The sequence below is a fragment of the Lissotriton helveticus genome, chromosome 12 (assembly GCF_964261635.1).
Source record: "Lissotriton helveticus chromosome 12, aLisHel1.1, whole genome shotgun sequence".
NCBI lineage: Eukaryota > Metazoa > Chordata > Amphibia > Caudata > Salamandridae > Lissotriton > Lissotriton helveticus.
The window spans coordinates 744,591,057-744,605,232 of record NC_136073.1 but is presented as its reverse complement, the minus strand read 5'-3'; the positions used below and the strand labels follow the sequence as shown (position 1 = coordinate 744,605,232).

General features: G+C 37.3%; 1 protein-coding gene across 1 annotated transcript in view; it reads right to left on the bottom strand.

The window, feature by feature from the left end:
* Positions 1-478: 478 nt before the first annotated feature.
* The window catches only part of LOC144798120 (intelectin-1b-like), a 113,272-nt gene continuing 99,574 nt past the window's right edge, over positions 479-14,176 (bottom strand). The window contains exon 9 of the mRNA XM_078668878.1: positions 479-544. Coding sequence (XP_078525004.1) covers positions 479-544 — 66 coding nt within the window. The remainder of the gene's footprint in view (positions 545-14,176) is intronic.

Sequence of the window (14,176 nt, the reverse complement as noted above, 5' to 3'; positions counted from 1 at the left end):
TTGATTTGATTATAGATATCAAACTCAGGACTATATGGAAGTATAAAAACTATAGATTTTCTAATTTGCTCTGGCCGAAAGAATCTATTGGTGCAAGCCAAACATCAGTTTCCCTCGCTTGATACCGGTAGAACATACTCAATGTGACACTTGTTGGATTTCCGGCAATTATTTTTGGCTTCCTCCAATTTCCTTTATGCAGGAACATATCCCTGCCCCAAATGGTAATACCATCTATATTCTTGCATAGATGGCAAGCTAAAGGATCAGTTCAAATTTCAGTAGATTCCAAAATCACCCCAAAGGTGTATTTTGATCATCTCACATCTACAAGTTCATGTAATGCTCTTGTTTCATCTTGAGAGCGTCTACGTTTTAATTTAAGTGTAATCATCCAGATATTACTCCTCAGACATCATCAGCAGGCCTCTATGCTCTATTGCTACGTTCTAGTATCAGCAACACCTTGTAGTTGTTGTCAGCCCTTCCTCAGGTCACAGTCATCATCTGCAGCACAAACATCACTTCTGGGCTTCTGTGTGACCTGCAATAACAAGATGTGAAAATGGCTTTGTGTGAGTAAGAAGAGTTAAAGACAACAAGTAGATATGTGAAAAGAATGAGTAAAGGAAGAGAGACAGATACCACTACCCTTATAATTTAAGTAGAGCTCTAATGGAAGTGCATCTCTCGATACAAAGTACCACATGTCTCTTTTTCTTCTAAAATGTGCCCCAGAATGGTGCAGGGAGAGATTGTGGCACCCAGCTGTTAACTTTCAACTGTTTAGTGGAGAGATACAATAAAGGAATGTGACATATGTATAAAAAACATTATATCCATGGCAATCTGCTATATGTATGTCTCTACTCTGTACATATTGGAAAACTCAATAAACAAATGTGTTAAAAAAAACTTTCAGCCGTTAAAGTGTTTCTGTAAAAAAGCGACAGTGAACATATTGAAAATCATGATATAATGACTTTGTGATTCGGAGATTTTGTATTGTTGCTCATTCATTGCCCGTCGAAAACAAGAAATCTCCCAGGTAAAAAAGATTGTCACCTCTCATTGCTGGCGCTCTGGATTTTCACAAGCAGCCCTCCTCTTAAAAGTCCTCTAGGCGGCCCTGTGTAATGTGTTGTTATATTCATTATTTAGTATTTTGCCATATTTACTATGTATCATTTAAGTAACTCTTCTATGTTCTTTGAAATGCATTGATTTACATGTTCTCTTGCGCGCTCTTAAAAAGAATGTTTTCTTTTAAGAGTGCATCGCTCGTGGTTGCTGTTCACCCAGAATATCCAACTGTAGTATGGGGCATTCGTCGGTTGGATACTCTGCTGGACGGATGTGCTCCAGTGTCAGTTGGATTTACCCTAAGAATAAACTACGTTCCTGAATTTAATGTTGCTGTCTCAGACTTCATCTTCAGACTTACTTTTAATACGAAACCTTTCTCCACATTTTGGCGACGAGGGAGAAAAAAAGCCAACTTTCACAAATATTGCACAAGTCAAAAAGTTCTTCTTAAATGGGCGCATCTTCATGCTTCTCTGATCGAAAATCCGAGAGAAAAAGCTTGGCATTTTCAACGATTTGACGAGCCGAGCAAGGTGATTGGCTGGGGCAACGTCATCCTTAGCAACGGGATTAGCGTCATAGTCACAACCTCGTGGACGCTCGTAAACAAGGATACATGACATCACGTGTTGAGCAAGATCACGTTACCGGCGGCCATTTAAATCCACATAGAGTCAGCGTTTCCATAGCAATAGCCACCCAATCGTGTAACTGCCCAAAGAAGGATTTCTACGACGATACACACGTCAATGTGTATTTATTTAGGTAACGATTCGTAAAGGTAATGAATTCTTCATAAAACAAAGCTAGAGAGAAGAAGAAAAGAATGGTGTAGTCAGTTGGAGCAAGTTTAAATAAGGTACATTGGTTCAAATACTTTTGCTTAACCAAATTATTTTTACTGTTTCTTACTTAAAATTTTAACTTTCAATTTTAATACAAAAATCTGGCTACAAATCAACAAATTGTTAATTTAAACCATTTTCTTCCTATTCCTGGTAAACCAAAAGATCCATGGAAAATATGGTTTAGAAGCTTTCAAAGTTATATAACAGCAATTGGTGGGGATGAATTATCAGCTAAAATAAAATTAGCTATTTTATACAGCCATTTAGCGAGTGAAGGTTGACAAGTTTTTGATAATTTGCCACCTGCCATTCCTCCACCTGGAGATGGTGATGGGTGGAATATTTTTACTGCTGCAGTTAAAAAATTGAATAAGAATTTCCTAGAACAGCCTAGCGTCATGTTAGAATGATTCAATTTTATGAAAAGGAAACAGGAACCAAATGAAACAGTGGAAGAATGTATTTCTGCACTCAGGAACCTAGCTGTAGATTGCAACTTTGGATCTTACCTTGATACTGTGTTAAGAGATCAATTTGTTTATAAATGTTTTCACAAAAAGATTCAAGAAAGAATCTTAAGCTGTCGTGATCCATCTCTATCTGAAGTAATAGACATGGCTAAATGCATAGAGAGATCAATTGTTTCTTTGAAATGTATTTCAGAACAAAGTATTTCTTCGGAACAAACTGACATGCATATTAATGCAGTTTACTCTAAAAATAAATTGGTTAAACCTTTTCAAAGGAAAGTAACAGCTTCATGTTACAGATGTGGTTCCAAAACACATATTGGAAACAGCCCTGTGTGCCTTGCTTTAGGAAAGAGATGTACTTTTTGTCATAAAAATGAGACACTTTCACACAGTTTGCAGAAACAGAAAATCAATTAAAGTTAGTGCCATAACTTCAAAGGAGATTCCGGACTGTGAAACTAATGTTACTTCACTTGAATCCTCTTTAGAGAACCTCAATATCAACACCGTTGATATCAATACCTTGGATGTTTCTACATGTAGCATACCCAAGAAAATAATACTTTCTATCGATTCCATAGATTCTTCACCAGATACTATCCGTGCTAAGGATCCAATGTGTGAAGTAATTATTGATCAATGTTGTCTCAATATGATGGCGGACTCTGGGGCGCCTGTAACCATTATTTCTGATATGTGTTTAATATTCATTGGTATTCTCATGTAAAATTGCAACCTGTAGACATTGTTCCCAAAGCATATGGTGGTAAAGATATAGACATGCTTGGATATTTTGTAACTAATGTGTCATGTCTAGAGAGATGCATTGAAACAAAGGTTTATGTAGCTATTGAAGGAAAAAGCATCATTGGTTGGCAGGACCTTGTGAGAATGGGTCTTAAACTGGTTCCCGGTTCTGACTGCCCTGTCCAAATTAATGATGTTTTAATTTCATTGGTTACCAATTATGACAATACCTTGGTGGATGGTATAATTTCAGATTTTCCAGAAGTCTTTATTGACTCAGTAGGTAAGATAAGAAATTATGAACTTCTTATCAAGCTTAAACCTAATGCTATACCTGTCACACATAAGTTAAGAAATGTACCACTTAATGTAAGGGATGATTTTAAAAAAGTACTTGACAATATGGTCTCAGAATGTATAATTGAATCTACTGATTCTTCATTATGGGTCAGTCCAATTGTAGTCGTTAAAAAAAAGATTCAAGCATTCGCCTATGTGCGGATCTATGCTCATTGAATCAAAACATAGTAATTGATTGTCACCCATTACCAAAAATCCAAGATTTGCTCACTGGCATTTCTGGTTCGACATTTTTTACCCTTCTTGACCTAAGGAGTGCTTACCATTAAATTCCTCTCTCGGAGTGTTCTACAGACCTTACTACATTTATCACTCCTTTTGGAGCATTTAAGTATTTAAGACGTCCATTTGGTTTGGCCTCAGTGGCTAGTGTCTTTCAAAAATTTATGAACACCTTGTTGCAGAATATTGATTGTGTTCAGGCATACCAAGACGACGTTCTTATATATTCTAAGAGTAGAGATGAACATATTAAAACATTACAAAAAGTTTTATCTCGCTTCAGAGATGTTGGGGTGACTTTAGGGAAAAATAAGTGTACATTTTTCGCGAAGGAGGTTAATTATCTTGGGCATTCAAAATCAGCGATTGGAATAAAACCCAAGTATTCCCTCACTCAAGCTATTTCAAAGGTTCCTATTCCCAAGGATAAGGATAGTTTAAAATCTTTCTTAGGTTTAACAGAATACTATTCAAGATTTATTCAAAGTTACTCACAATTGGTACAACCATTACGTTCACTTTTGAAAAAAGATGTTACATTTGTGTGGTCAAAAGAAGCTGATTTTGCTTTTAACCTTATTAAGAAAGTCATTGTTGAAGCCCCTGCATTATCATTTTTTACCCCTGGGCTAAAATGTACAATCTCTGTAGATGCTAGCCAGAAAGGATTAGGGGCAGTACTTTGACAATGGGACGGTGTCAAGGAGAATACCATTGGCTTTGCTTCAAGGTCTCATTGGAAAAAGGGGGGCCCCTACAATGTACTGAGTTAGCTACTCGTAGGGAATACAAACTATGTAGAGAAAAAGGGTGTAGCAAACTCTGAGGGTATATATAGACCCTAGACCAACGTACAATGATATCTACTGTACAGCAACTGAATAAATGTATACTGAAACACTAATATATTCAAAATGATCAAATCCTTTTATTTCAGTCATTTTCTTATTTTTTTCATTTTTACTTATTCATTTCATATTTTTCTTTAAAATTATTTTCAAATATACATCACAATCAAATTCTATGAATGAGAATTATTTACAAACAAAATAGTGCACAAACAATCAATGTGAATAAAGCAAATATATGAACACACTATTATCAACAACAAAAGAAAACAAGGGGTGATATACGATATAACCAGTCGTTGTAAAGATAGATGAAGGCGATGCGGTTGAATGGAACTACGCGCGTTTCGGCCAAAAGGCCTTCGTCAGGTGACCGTCATTCGTACATAACATATATACAGAAAATGTGATACGGACCTAAACAGACAAGACAAATATAAAAAAAAAATTTTAAGTACAGTGCACATAAATCCAAATCTCTTTCAATAATTCACAATCAAAGCTGTACAGTTATTTACAGGGTCTATAACTTTTCATGTATAAGTACATATATCTACAATATTTGTTTTTCAGTGCAACCACTCCTGATCATATACAAGAAACTCTGTTTGTTCATTTTAATTCAATGGAAGATTATTATTTCTGTTATATATCTAACTGACATCACTGTATAAAGAATCTATCATACATTTTAGTTTTCACCTCAACAAAGTACATTCCCTTATATTCTATCTGTCAACTCTAGGTGACGTGTATTCATGATGCAAAAAGGGGTCATTAAACAACAGTTCCAAAGAGGGTAATAAGGTTTAAAGAAAAAGAAAAAGAAGAGGCAGCAAATGGCTCTGGATGTAAATAGAGTGTAGGTTATGTTAAACCATAACTTACGCTACCAAGAGGATAAGGCGATCATTATTACTTACATGGAAAAAGACGATTTGTGAAAACAACACGGACTATCAGGTTCCTATGTGGGCAGGTTTATATGGATGGCATCGAATTATGGCATACTGAAAAATAGACATATACTCTTATTATATCATTAGTTGTTTATGATATAGTGTTTTGACAAATAGTGACCTATTGCATAAATATACCTCATGTGTTCAAGCAGATGCCCTTCAGAATAATTGGTTTCCTATGTAGCCCACGGTTATTAAATCCAGTCTTATTTTCTAAATTCTTGAAGACTTCAATGAGGTTACCTTACTCTGTTTGGGTGGGAACAAAAGGGATGATAATTATTTGTTATGGAGCCCCTAACAGTGTTAGTTGAGATCTATTCACAAAAAAATGTTTTTTGCCACAATAAATAATAATTGTAGTCTCATAATTACATGTACATAATTGAACAGTCAAAACTAAACACCTTCCCTGCACAAGTATTAATGTTTCACAGAGCCCCCTACTCTTTCGTTTGTTATCCATTCAAGGGACTATCTCCCCTAATAACGTACCAGTGCAGTCTAATAATTATATGTGAGCGATAGATTTTAGAAGGCGACAAGCCTGCCCTCACTACGTATTTTACCTTATATAATACACACACTAAGACTGTACAAGTATGTGCAATATGATGTTGATCAGGACTGTATATATATGGTCCATAAGTATTACGGTTCTAATGATACTACACTAGGTCATTTTTTAGAGAAACGTAACTTTGAAAATTCCTACCTTACACAAACTGTCGAATATTCTTTAATACTCTTCACTTTACTTGACAAGACGTTTATAAACGCTGTAGACCGGAAACACAAAATACCGGCATCTATTTCCTTCTCTGTTTAGTTATTCTAAAAGGAAAAGTAGACCAGCATTGTTGCACCAAACTTGGCGTTAGTTTTTAAATTACTTCACTAATTACATCTTTATTCAAGTTACCTTGGCGTAAATGTGAAAATAGATATGCCGGAAACGCGATAATGTAGATCAGGCAACCTGCAACATAAGGGTGGAATAGGAAAGAGTATGTTGATAACTGTATGGCCCTCTTCTCAAACAATAATGTTATCCAACCTAAGTTATTTTAATCGTTTTTTTTTAAACATACCTTCGGTCTATAGATGAAGCGTATCAACACGGGGGTTCTGCTCCTTTGTTCCCTCCTATGGCGGCGATAAAAACGCGGTGTTCAAGTTCTCGCTTTATATACGTGTGCCTGCTTTTTTTACCCTACCACTTAAGGCACAACAACTGGTACCTATTTCCTTGGCGCATCCTGATGACGTACACAAGTCTTTAGCTATTCGTAATCATCTCCGCGCTCTCAGAGATATAGTCGATATAAACGACAGACTAACTAGAGGACCCAGTTAAGATTGTCAACACTACACGAGCAGCGGAAAAAAGACTTCCGTTCGACGCTCTCGTTGTGCATATAAGATAGGCAGTAATCCAATATTTATTCAGGATTATTTGCGAGGCACTTGTATTTCTAAAAGGCGAAAAACAAAAAAAATATATAAAAATAGAGATAAACGTTTAATTATTTACATGTACCTAATTCGATCTAATATTTATAGATGTAGTTTATAATTGCCCAATGCATTAGCGAGCTAAGATCAAAGCCTAGAGCAGTTATATTAATACTACAAATATTCTCGAGAAAAAGCTTCAAGAATATAAAAGGTGTTTCTATCAAAAAAATAGGTCATGTAAACAAATGAATGCTCTTATAGAATATGTACTTAATGATGGATATTTACTTGGTACTGGGCATGGTTATCCTATTTTTATATAATTTTCCCCTCAGTATGTTAACTTATATAGGGCACCACAAGTCTGGCACCAGATGGCCAGACCGTTACTGCGTTAACAGAGACAAACATGTCTATATTTTTTATGATCATATGCGGAATTTATGGTTACAAAATCGCTTGCTGCCAAGGGATTTCAGAATTCAAGCCCGATTTAAAGGTGTCCAGAGTAAATATCCAAAACACTTCACGTTTTCGGCGAATTTTGTCGATGCTAATGCCCGACTTAGCCACAATTTTTTCCAGGATTATCCATTGGATTTCTTCAGGTTTATGGCCCTTGTCGAGGTAGTGAGAGACTAAAGGAGCATTCATCTTTCGCGTGCGAATTGCTGATTTATGTTCCGTGACTCTTGTACATACAGAACGTGAAGATTCGCCGACACTATTTTGTTTGTAAATAATTCTCATTCATAGAATTTGATTGTGATGTATATTTGAAAATAATTTTAAAGAAAAATATGAAATGAATAAGTAAAAATGAAAAAAATAAGAAAATGACTGAAATAAAAGGATTTGATAATTTTGAATATATTAGTGTTTCAGTATACATTTATTCAGTTGCTGTACAGTAGATATCATTGTACGTTGGTCTAGGGTCCATATATACCCTCAGAGTTTGCTACACCCTTTTTCTCTACATAGTTTGCTTCAAGGTCTCTCAGTGGTGCTGAGTCTAATTACAGTACCATTGAGAGCGAAGCACTTGCCTGCTCATGGGCAATTGAAAAGTTTAAAACCATTATATGGGGTGCCCACTTTATACTTCTCACTGATCACAAACCCTTGTTACATTTACTCAATGGGTATGGAACAGGAAGGGCCTCAGCCAGACTTGTCAGGATTCTATCAAGGTTACATGAGTACAACTTCACTATACAACATATTTCTGAAGGAAACAACTTAAGGGCTGATGCTCTCTCTAGATTGCCTTTAGAACATGACTTGTCAGATAAGAATATTGATGATGTAGAGTGTGCTGTTGCCTCTATAGAAGAGCTGGTTCTCTCTCCATTTTCCATTTCACAATCGGATTGGATTGAAAGTTATTCTCATGATCAGACTCTTATGGCAGTAAAGAACATGATTATTTCAGGTTGGCCAAGAGAACGTTCCCTTCCTGCCTCTCTGAAATCTTATGCTCAAGTTTCAGATGACCTTTCCATCATAAACAATGTAATTTTTCGAGGAGACAGGTGTGTTCCTCCTTCTAATTTGCGCATCAAACTTTTTGAATCAGCACATCAAGGTCACCTAGTGCCACGTCAAGGAAATTAAAAGAGCACGTTTGGTGGGCAGATATTGACAAGGATGTAGCTGTTTGGATCAATAATTGTGATACTTGTTTATTGTTGGATAAACACTAGAAAAATATTCAGCTTCCTTTACATAGTGTTCCTTTACCTGAGGAAGTTTGGGACAAATTAGCTATTGACTTTGCAGGCCCATTTGAAGTTTTGAGTCATGATAAATGTTATATTATCACACTTATTGACTACCACTCAAAATGGGTTGATTTTGAGTTTTGTGAAACTCCCAATTCACTTTCAGTTATTATGTTTTTGAGCAGAGTTTTCCTCAGTGAGGGTTCTCCCCAAAAAATTGTTAGTGATAATGCTTCACACTTTTGTTCTTCCACCTTGTAGGAATTTTTTTAATTACATGATATAAAACATCTTTGAGTGGCGTTTATTTGCCATCTTCAAATGGTTTGATTGAGAGAATGAATAGGTTTATCAAGGAAGTAATACAATCTGCAATTTCATGTAATGTTGATGTTGAAAGTTTAAAAAAAAAAAGTATGGTCTTACTTAGTGACTCCTCATTCTACAACTGGTTTATCACCCTTCAGGTTACTCAAGAAGAGAAATCCAAATGGAAATATATGTCCGATTTGGATCAGAGGACTTTGTAAAAAGAGTGATTTGTGTTTAGCCTGTTCTAACAAACAAATTATCAAAGAGAATGTTTTAACCCAACAAAAAACCAACAAAATAATTTTAATTCAGTTCTCAATCCTGTGTTACATACGTTCAGGATTGGTGAATGGGTCATGACTAAAAATCCTAACAGAGTTAAAAAAGGTTTATCTAAGTTTTCTTTGCCAACTCAGATACTTAAGATTTCTAAGGGTTCTCTTTTCCATGATAAAAGGGGATGGTGGAATAAGAGAGTTATTGTCAAACTTACTCCAGAACAAGCCAATAGAACTTTTAATCCCAAACACTCATTTGATAATTCTGCTTGTTCTCATTTTTCTTTGGGATCTCCTTCAGATAAATTATTACAATCTTGTGCACAAATTCAAGAATCTCAGATGGATCATACTACTCAATGCAACTCTCCCATTGTTAAATCCCAATTGACTTCCAGATCACCTACACCTTCTGTAACAACCACAGGCAGAGTTTCAAGAAATTGTTCTCTTCCTACACAATTTAAGGATTTCTATATGTCTTAGTTTTTTATAATCTTCTTTTTTTTTCATTTGTAAAAAAGGAGATGATGTAATGTGTTCTTCTGTTCATTATTTAGTATGTTGCTATATTTACTATGTATAATTTAAGTAACTCTTCTATGTTCTTTGAAATGCATTGATTTACATGTTCTGTTGCGCGCTCTTGAAAATAATGTATTCTTTTAAGAGTGCATTGCTCGTGGTTGCTGTTCACCTAGAGTATCCAACTTTAGAATGGGTCATTTGTCGGTTGGATACTCTGCTGAACGGATGTGCTCCAGTGTCAGTTGGATTTACCCTGAGAACAAACTACGTTCCTGAATTTAATGTTGCTGTCTCAGATTTCATCTTCAGACTTACTTTTAATAAGGAACCTTCTCCACACCCTGGCTACCACTGGCATGTGCTCTTCCAGCTCAAATAACCCTCTAGCATCATCCTATTGGCCAGACTAGCCTTCTCCATAGGTTCCAGCAGATCCAGAATGCAGCAGTCATTTTGTGCCTTCAGCGATGGGCACACATCACTAGCACAGCACTGGCTGACAGTAGTTAAACATATTTTGTTCAAAAACTAAGTATCAGATCTTGGACTTTATGTAGGGGTCGCCAGGGGCAGCAGTTGTGACCCCTGGCTTGTCCCTTGCTACCCCTGGCACTGCCTTTGCAACCCCTGGCCTCAGAGGTGGCAAAAGTAATCAGAACATGAGCGGGAAGTTCCCATTACTTTGCAAGACCAATTAGTTCAAAAAATGCAATTGCCCACAGAGATGCTATCTGGTATCAAATCATTTTATTTTCATATATTTTCTTAATAGCAAAGGCTTCATTTCTTCAACAAATTCATTGACATATAAAAAATACATGCGATATTAGCCCAGAACAACAGAAAACAGTAAAACATTATATGCAAACACCATTCATACTCTCAGGCATTCATGCATCCAGCCATCACCACATACAAAAAATGGAAAAACTGCAAACACATTTAAAACCAACAAACAGAGAAAAGCACCGACGCGCGTTTCGGAAAAAGTGCCACCATAGAGGATTCCTTCATCAGGGCGCAAAGAAAGTTTTTACAATTCCATTTCAACTTTTCTGGGCAACAAACTGCAAATCGTAGCGTTTCTGTAACAGACACACCGACACTTATTCGGTGGAAAAGCCGAAGTATCAATGTCCCAATCCACGAGGATAATACACATATACAAAAAAAGAAGAGAGGTACTCCAAAGTTTCGAAATACAAATGGATATAGTCAGGGGCAGCAGACCGACAGATGTTAGGCACACTGGGGTAGATCGGATAAAATCTTAAATCTTCGTGCATAGATAATTTTCGTCATCAAAAACTGCTTAGAGCAACCCAGGTTCAGTGTAGGAAATCAAAGTCGGAGCTGGCTCAGAGCAATTCGTGGGCGTGTACACGGGGATAATCTTTGAAAAATATAGCGGAGGCTCTCCAACACGTGTGTGGCCCTCTTCGTCCTTTTAATAAGGAACCTTCTCCACACCCTGGCTACCACTGGCATGTGCTCTTCCAGCTCAAATAACCCTCTAGCATCATCCTATTGGCCAGACTAGCCTTCTCCATAGGTCCCAGCAGATCCAGAATGCAGCAGTCATTTTGCGCTTTCAGCGATGGGCACACATCACTAGCACAGCACTGGCTGACAGTAGTTAAACATATTTTGTTCAAAAACTAAGTATCAGATCTTGGACTTTATGTAGGGGTCGCCAGGGGCAGCAGTTGTGACCCCTGGCTTGTCCCTTGCTACCCCTGGCACTGCCTTTGCAACCCCTGGCCTCAGAGGTGGCAAAATCGCTGCCAAGAACTGAGGGGTTGCTCCTATTATCAGTCAGGCTCTAACCTCGTTTTTTACTCATTTTTATTACATTGATAGTGAATAATAGTTTATTATTCACTATTGGTGTAATAGAACGTAGAGTAGCAAGATCTGGACTTTCACTGGCATCTTAGATAAGAAAAATAAAATGGTTTTAATGTATGTCGTGTGGGTGCATGTGAGTGAGAGTGAGTTTGGGTGAGAGAGAGTGTATATGTGTGAGCATGTATGTTTGTGTATGGGTTCGTGGATGTGTGTGTGTGTGCTTGTGTCACAATTAGTGGGTACTCATAAATGAGTCGGAGTATGAGTGAGTGAAAGACTGCGAATGAGTTATTCGAGGTGAGAATGAGTGCACGAGATTGGGGAATAATAAACAGTGTAAATCAGTGTCAATGATAGAATAAGGGTGAATAAGTGAATGTAAGTGAGCATATGTTGTAATGCACTGTTGGACCTGGCATGCTTCCGGGCTTATGGAAGCACCCTTCACAAAATGTTGGCACTGGAATACTGGAGGCAATACTTGCATATGGGATACCCTTGGCAAAATGCTACTGTTGAGCATCCAATGCCAAGATGCCAGCGCTGGCGTCCTGGAGAACATTTTTGACATAGTTGGCACCTTTGGCAAATTGCTTGTGATGGCACATCGGAGGAAATTCGTGGCATACGGGAAAACAACTGGGGCAAGTCATTGGGCCATCCATGACAACACGTGGTCCTTGACATATTCGACGCGACCTTTGACATAAGGGACCTACATAGTGCAAGAAAAGCAGTATTAGCAAACCTCTGTCACTGGCATATTGTATGTAATTTTTTGGACAAAAGGTGCCACCATGGAAAAATGCTGGTCCTAGCAATGGAGACCATTTTTTACATAAGGGGGCACCCATCAAACATTTTAAAAACATAATTGGGAGAACTCATGGGGACTGTCAGTTTTCAGTAGACTGGCACACCATAAAAGGACTTAAATATTTAGTGAGTGTTTTTTTTAGTGCCAATAGCTTTTTAGCAAATTTATGTGAAAATTATGCAATAAAATGGACTAGAAAAGCATATTTTTTTCAAACTTGTCTCAGGGAAGAGAAAGCCCCCTTTGGTCTCCCCTTGAAGAATATATAATATTAATTATGCAATTATGTAAATTCAGCAATGTTAATTATTGTGATGTCATGTCATCAGGATTAAGGTTAAGTTACATCACTACTTGGGACAATGCGGGGTCAAAATTCATATGCTGTCTCTTCCTGTGGCATCATTAAGGTCAAAGGGTATATGATGTCACTTCCAGAACCCCAGAAATTTTGGTGAATTAACATCCACGTATCAGGTCATCAGTGGTGCAGACCCCCTCTTACCACAGTTTATTCTCTGAACATTCGATGAAGCTGTGTGGTAGAAGTTGAACACGTTTTTGTTTTTGAGACACAAACAAATATATTCGTAGGCATGGGTGAAATTTTTATTAAGCCAGAGTAATCGGAATAATAGCAGTAATTCTGCATTACAATTGTGAAGCAAAATTACCAAAATTATGCGATTACGCCACCTTGAGTAATGCAGGATTACACTTCTCATGTAAATACTCATAAGAACAATTACTTTTCCACAATTACGCTAGCGAGAACTGGGCTAGTTACGCCCACCCCATAGATGTTGGCACCTCTCTTCCTGAGTGAACAAAGGCTTTGGCATGCTTTCACGTATTCTGAACAGGTGCCACATATGTTACAGATGTGCAATTTCAATACTCTCCAGGGAATTGTTGCTGTGTTTACTTTTACTGTCTCATGCCCATAAATGTGCCGTGTGCACCAGAACATCACCAGTCGTGAGTGAGTGCTCAACTTTTTTTTTTTTAAATGCTACAAACCATATTTACTTCAGAGCAACTTTTTTAAATCAAAACCTTGGAGTACCAATCCAGTTACAAATGTAATTAATCTTCAACCAGGACATAGTATAGTATAAAGAAAAATCAAAACTGCAGGGGCCCAAAGTTTTTCTTAGAGGTTTACTCAACACTGGGGTTACTGAATACGAAGGCTACTTAGCCTTGATTCCGCTATATGCCTTACCCCCACCCTACATTCCAGTCTGTTTGTCTCACTGTTTCCCTACCTTTATGTTCGTCCTCCATTCTCTTTTCTGCCTATCAGTCGCTCTTGCTTTGTTAAAATCTGACAATGGATAAAACAATCCCGTCTCCAAAATCCGTGTCTTTGCCCACCACCTGCACCAAAGTGAGACACCGACTTCAGCCATGTTTGGCTTCTTTTTCACGCAAAAAGTATTATGTGGTTGGTTAGTCAGAGAACCAAAGCCATTAAAATCAAGCAAGGAACATTTTTGTTTCTTGTTTTGTTTCTTGTTGAGCCTCTAGTTAGCTATTCAAGTGCTAGGACCCTGACTTTTGTTAGTGAACCTTTTGCATGGACGTGCTTATTCATATACGTGCTGTTTCAAAAAAGAATGGAGGCAGCACCAAGTTCAAAGTCAGTCAACGAAACCAAAGTTT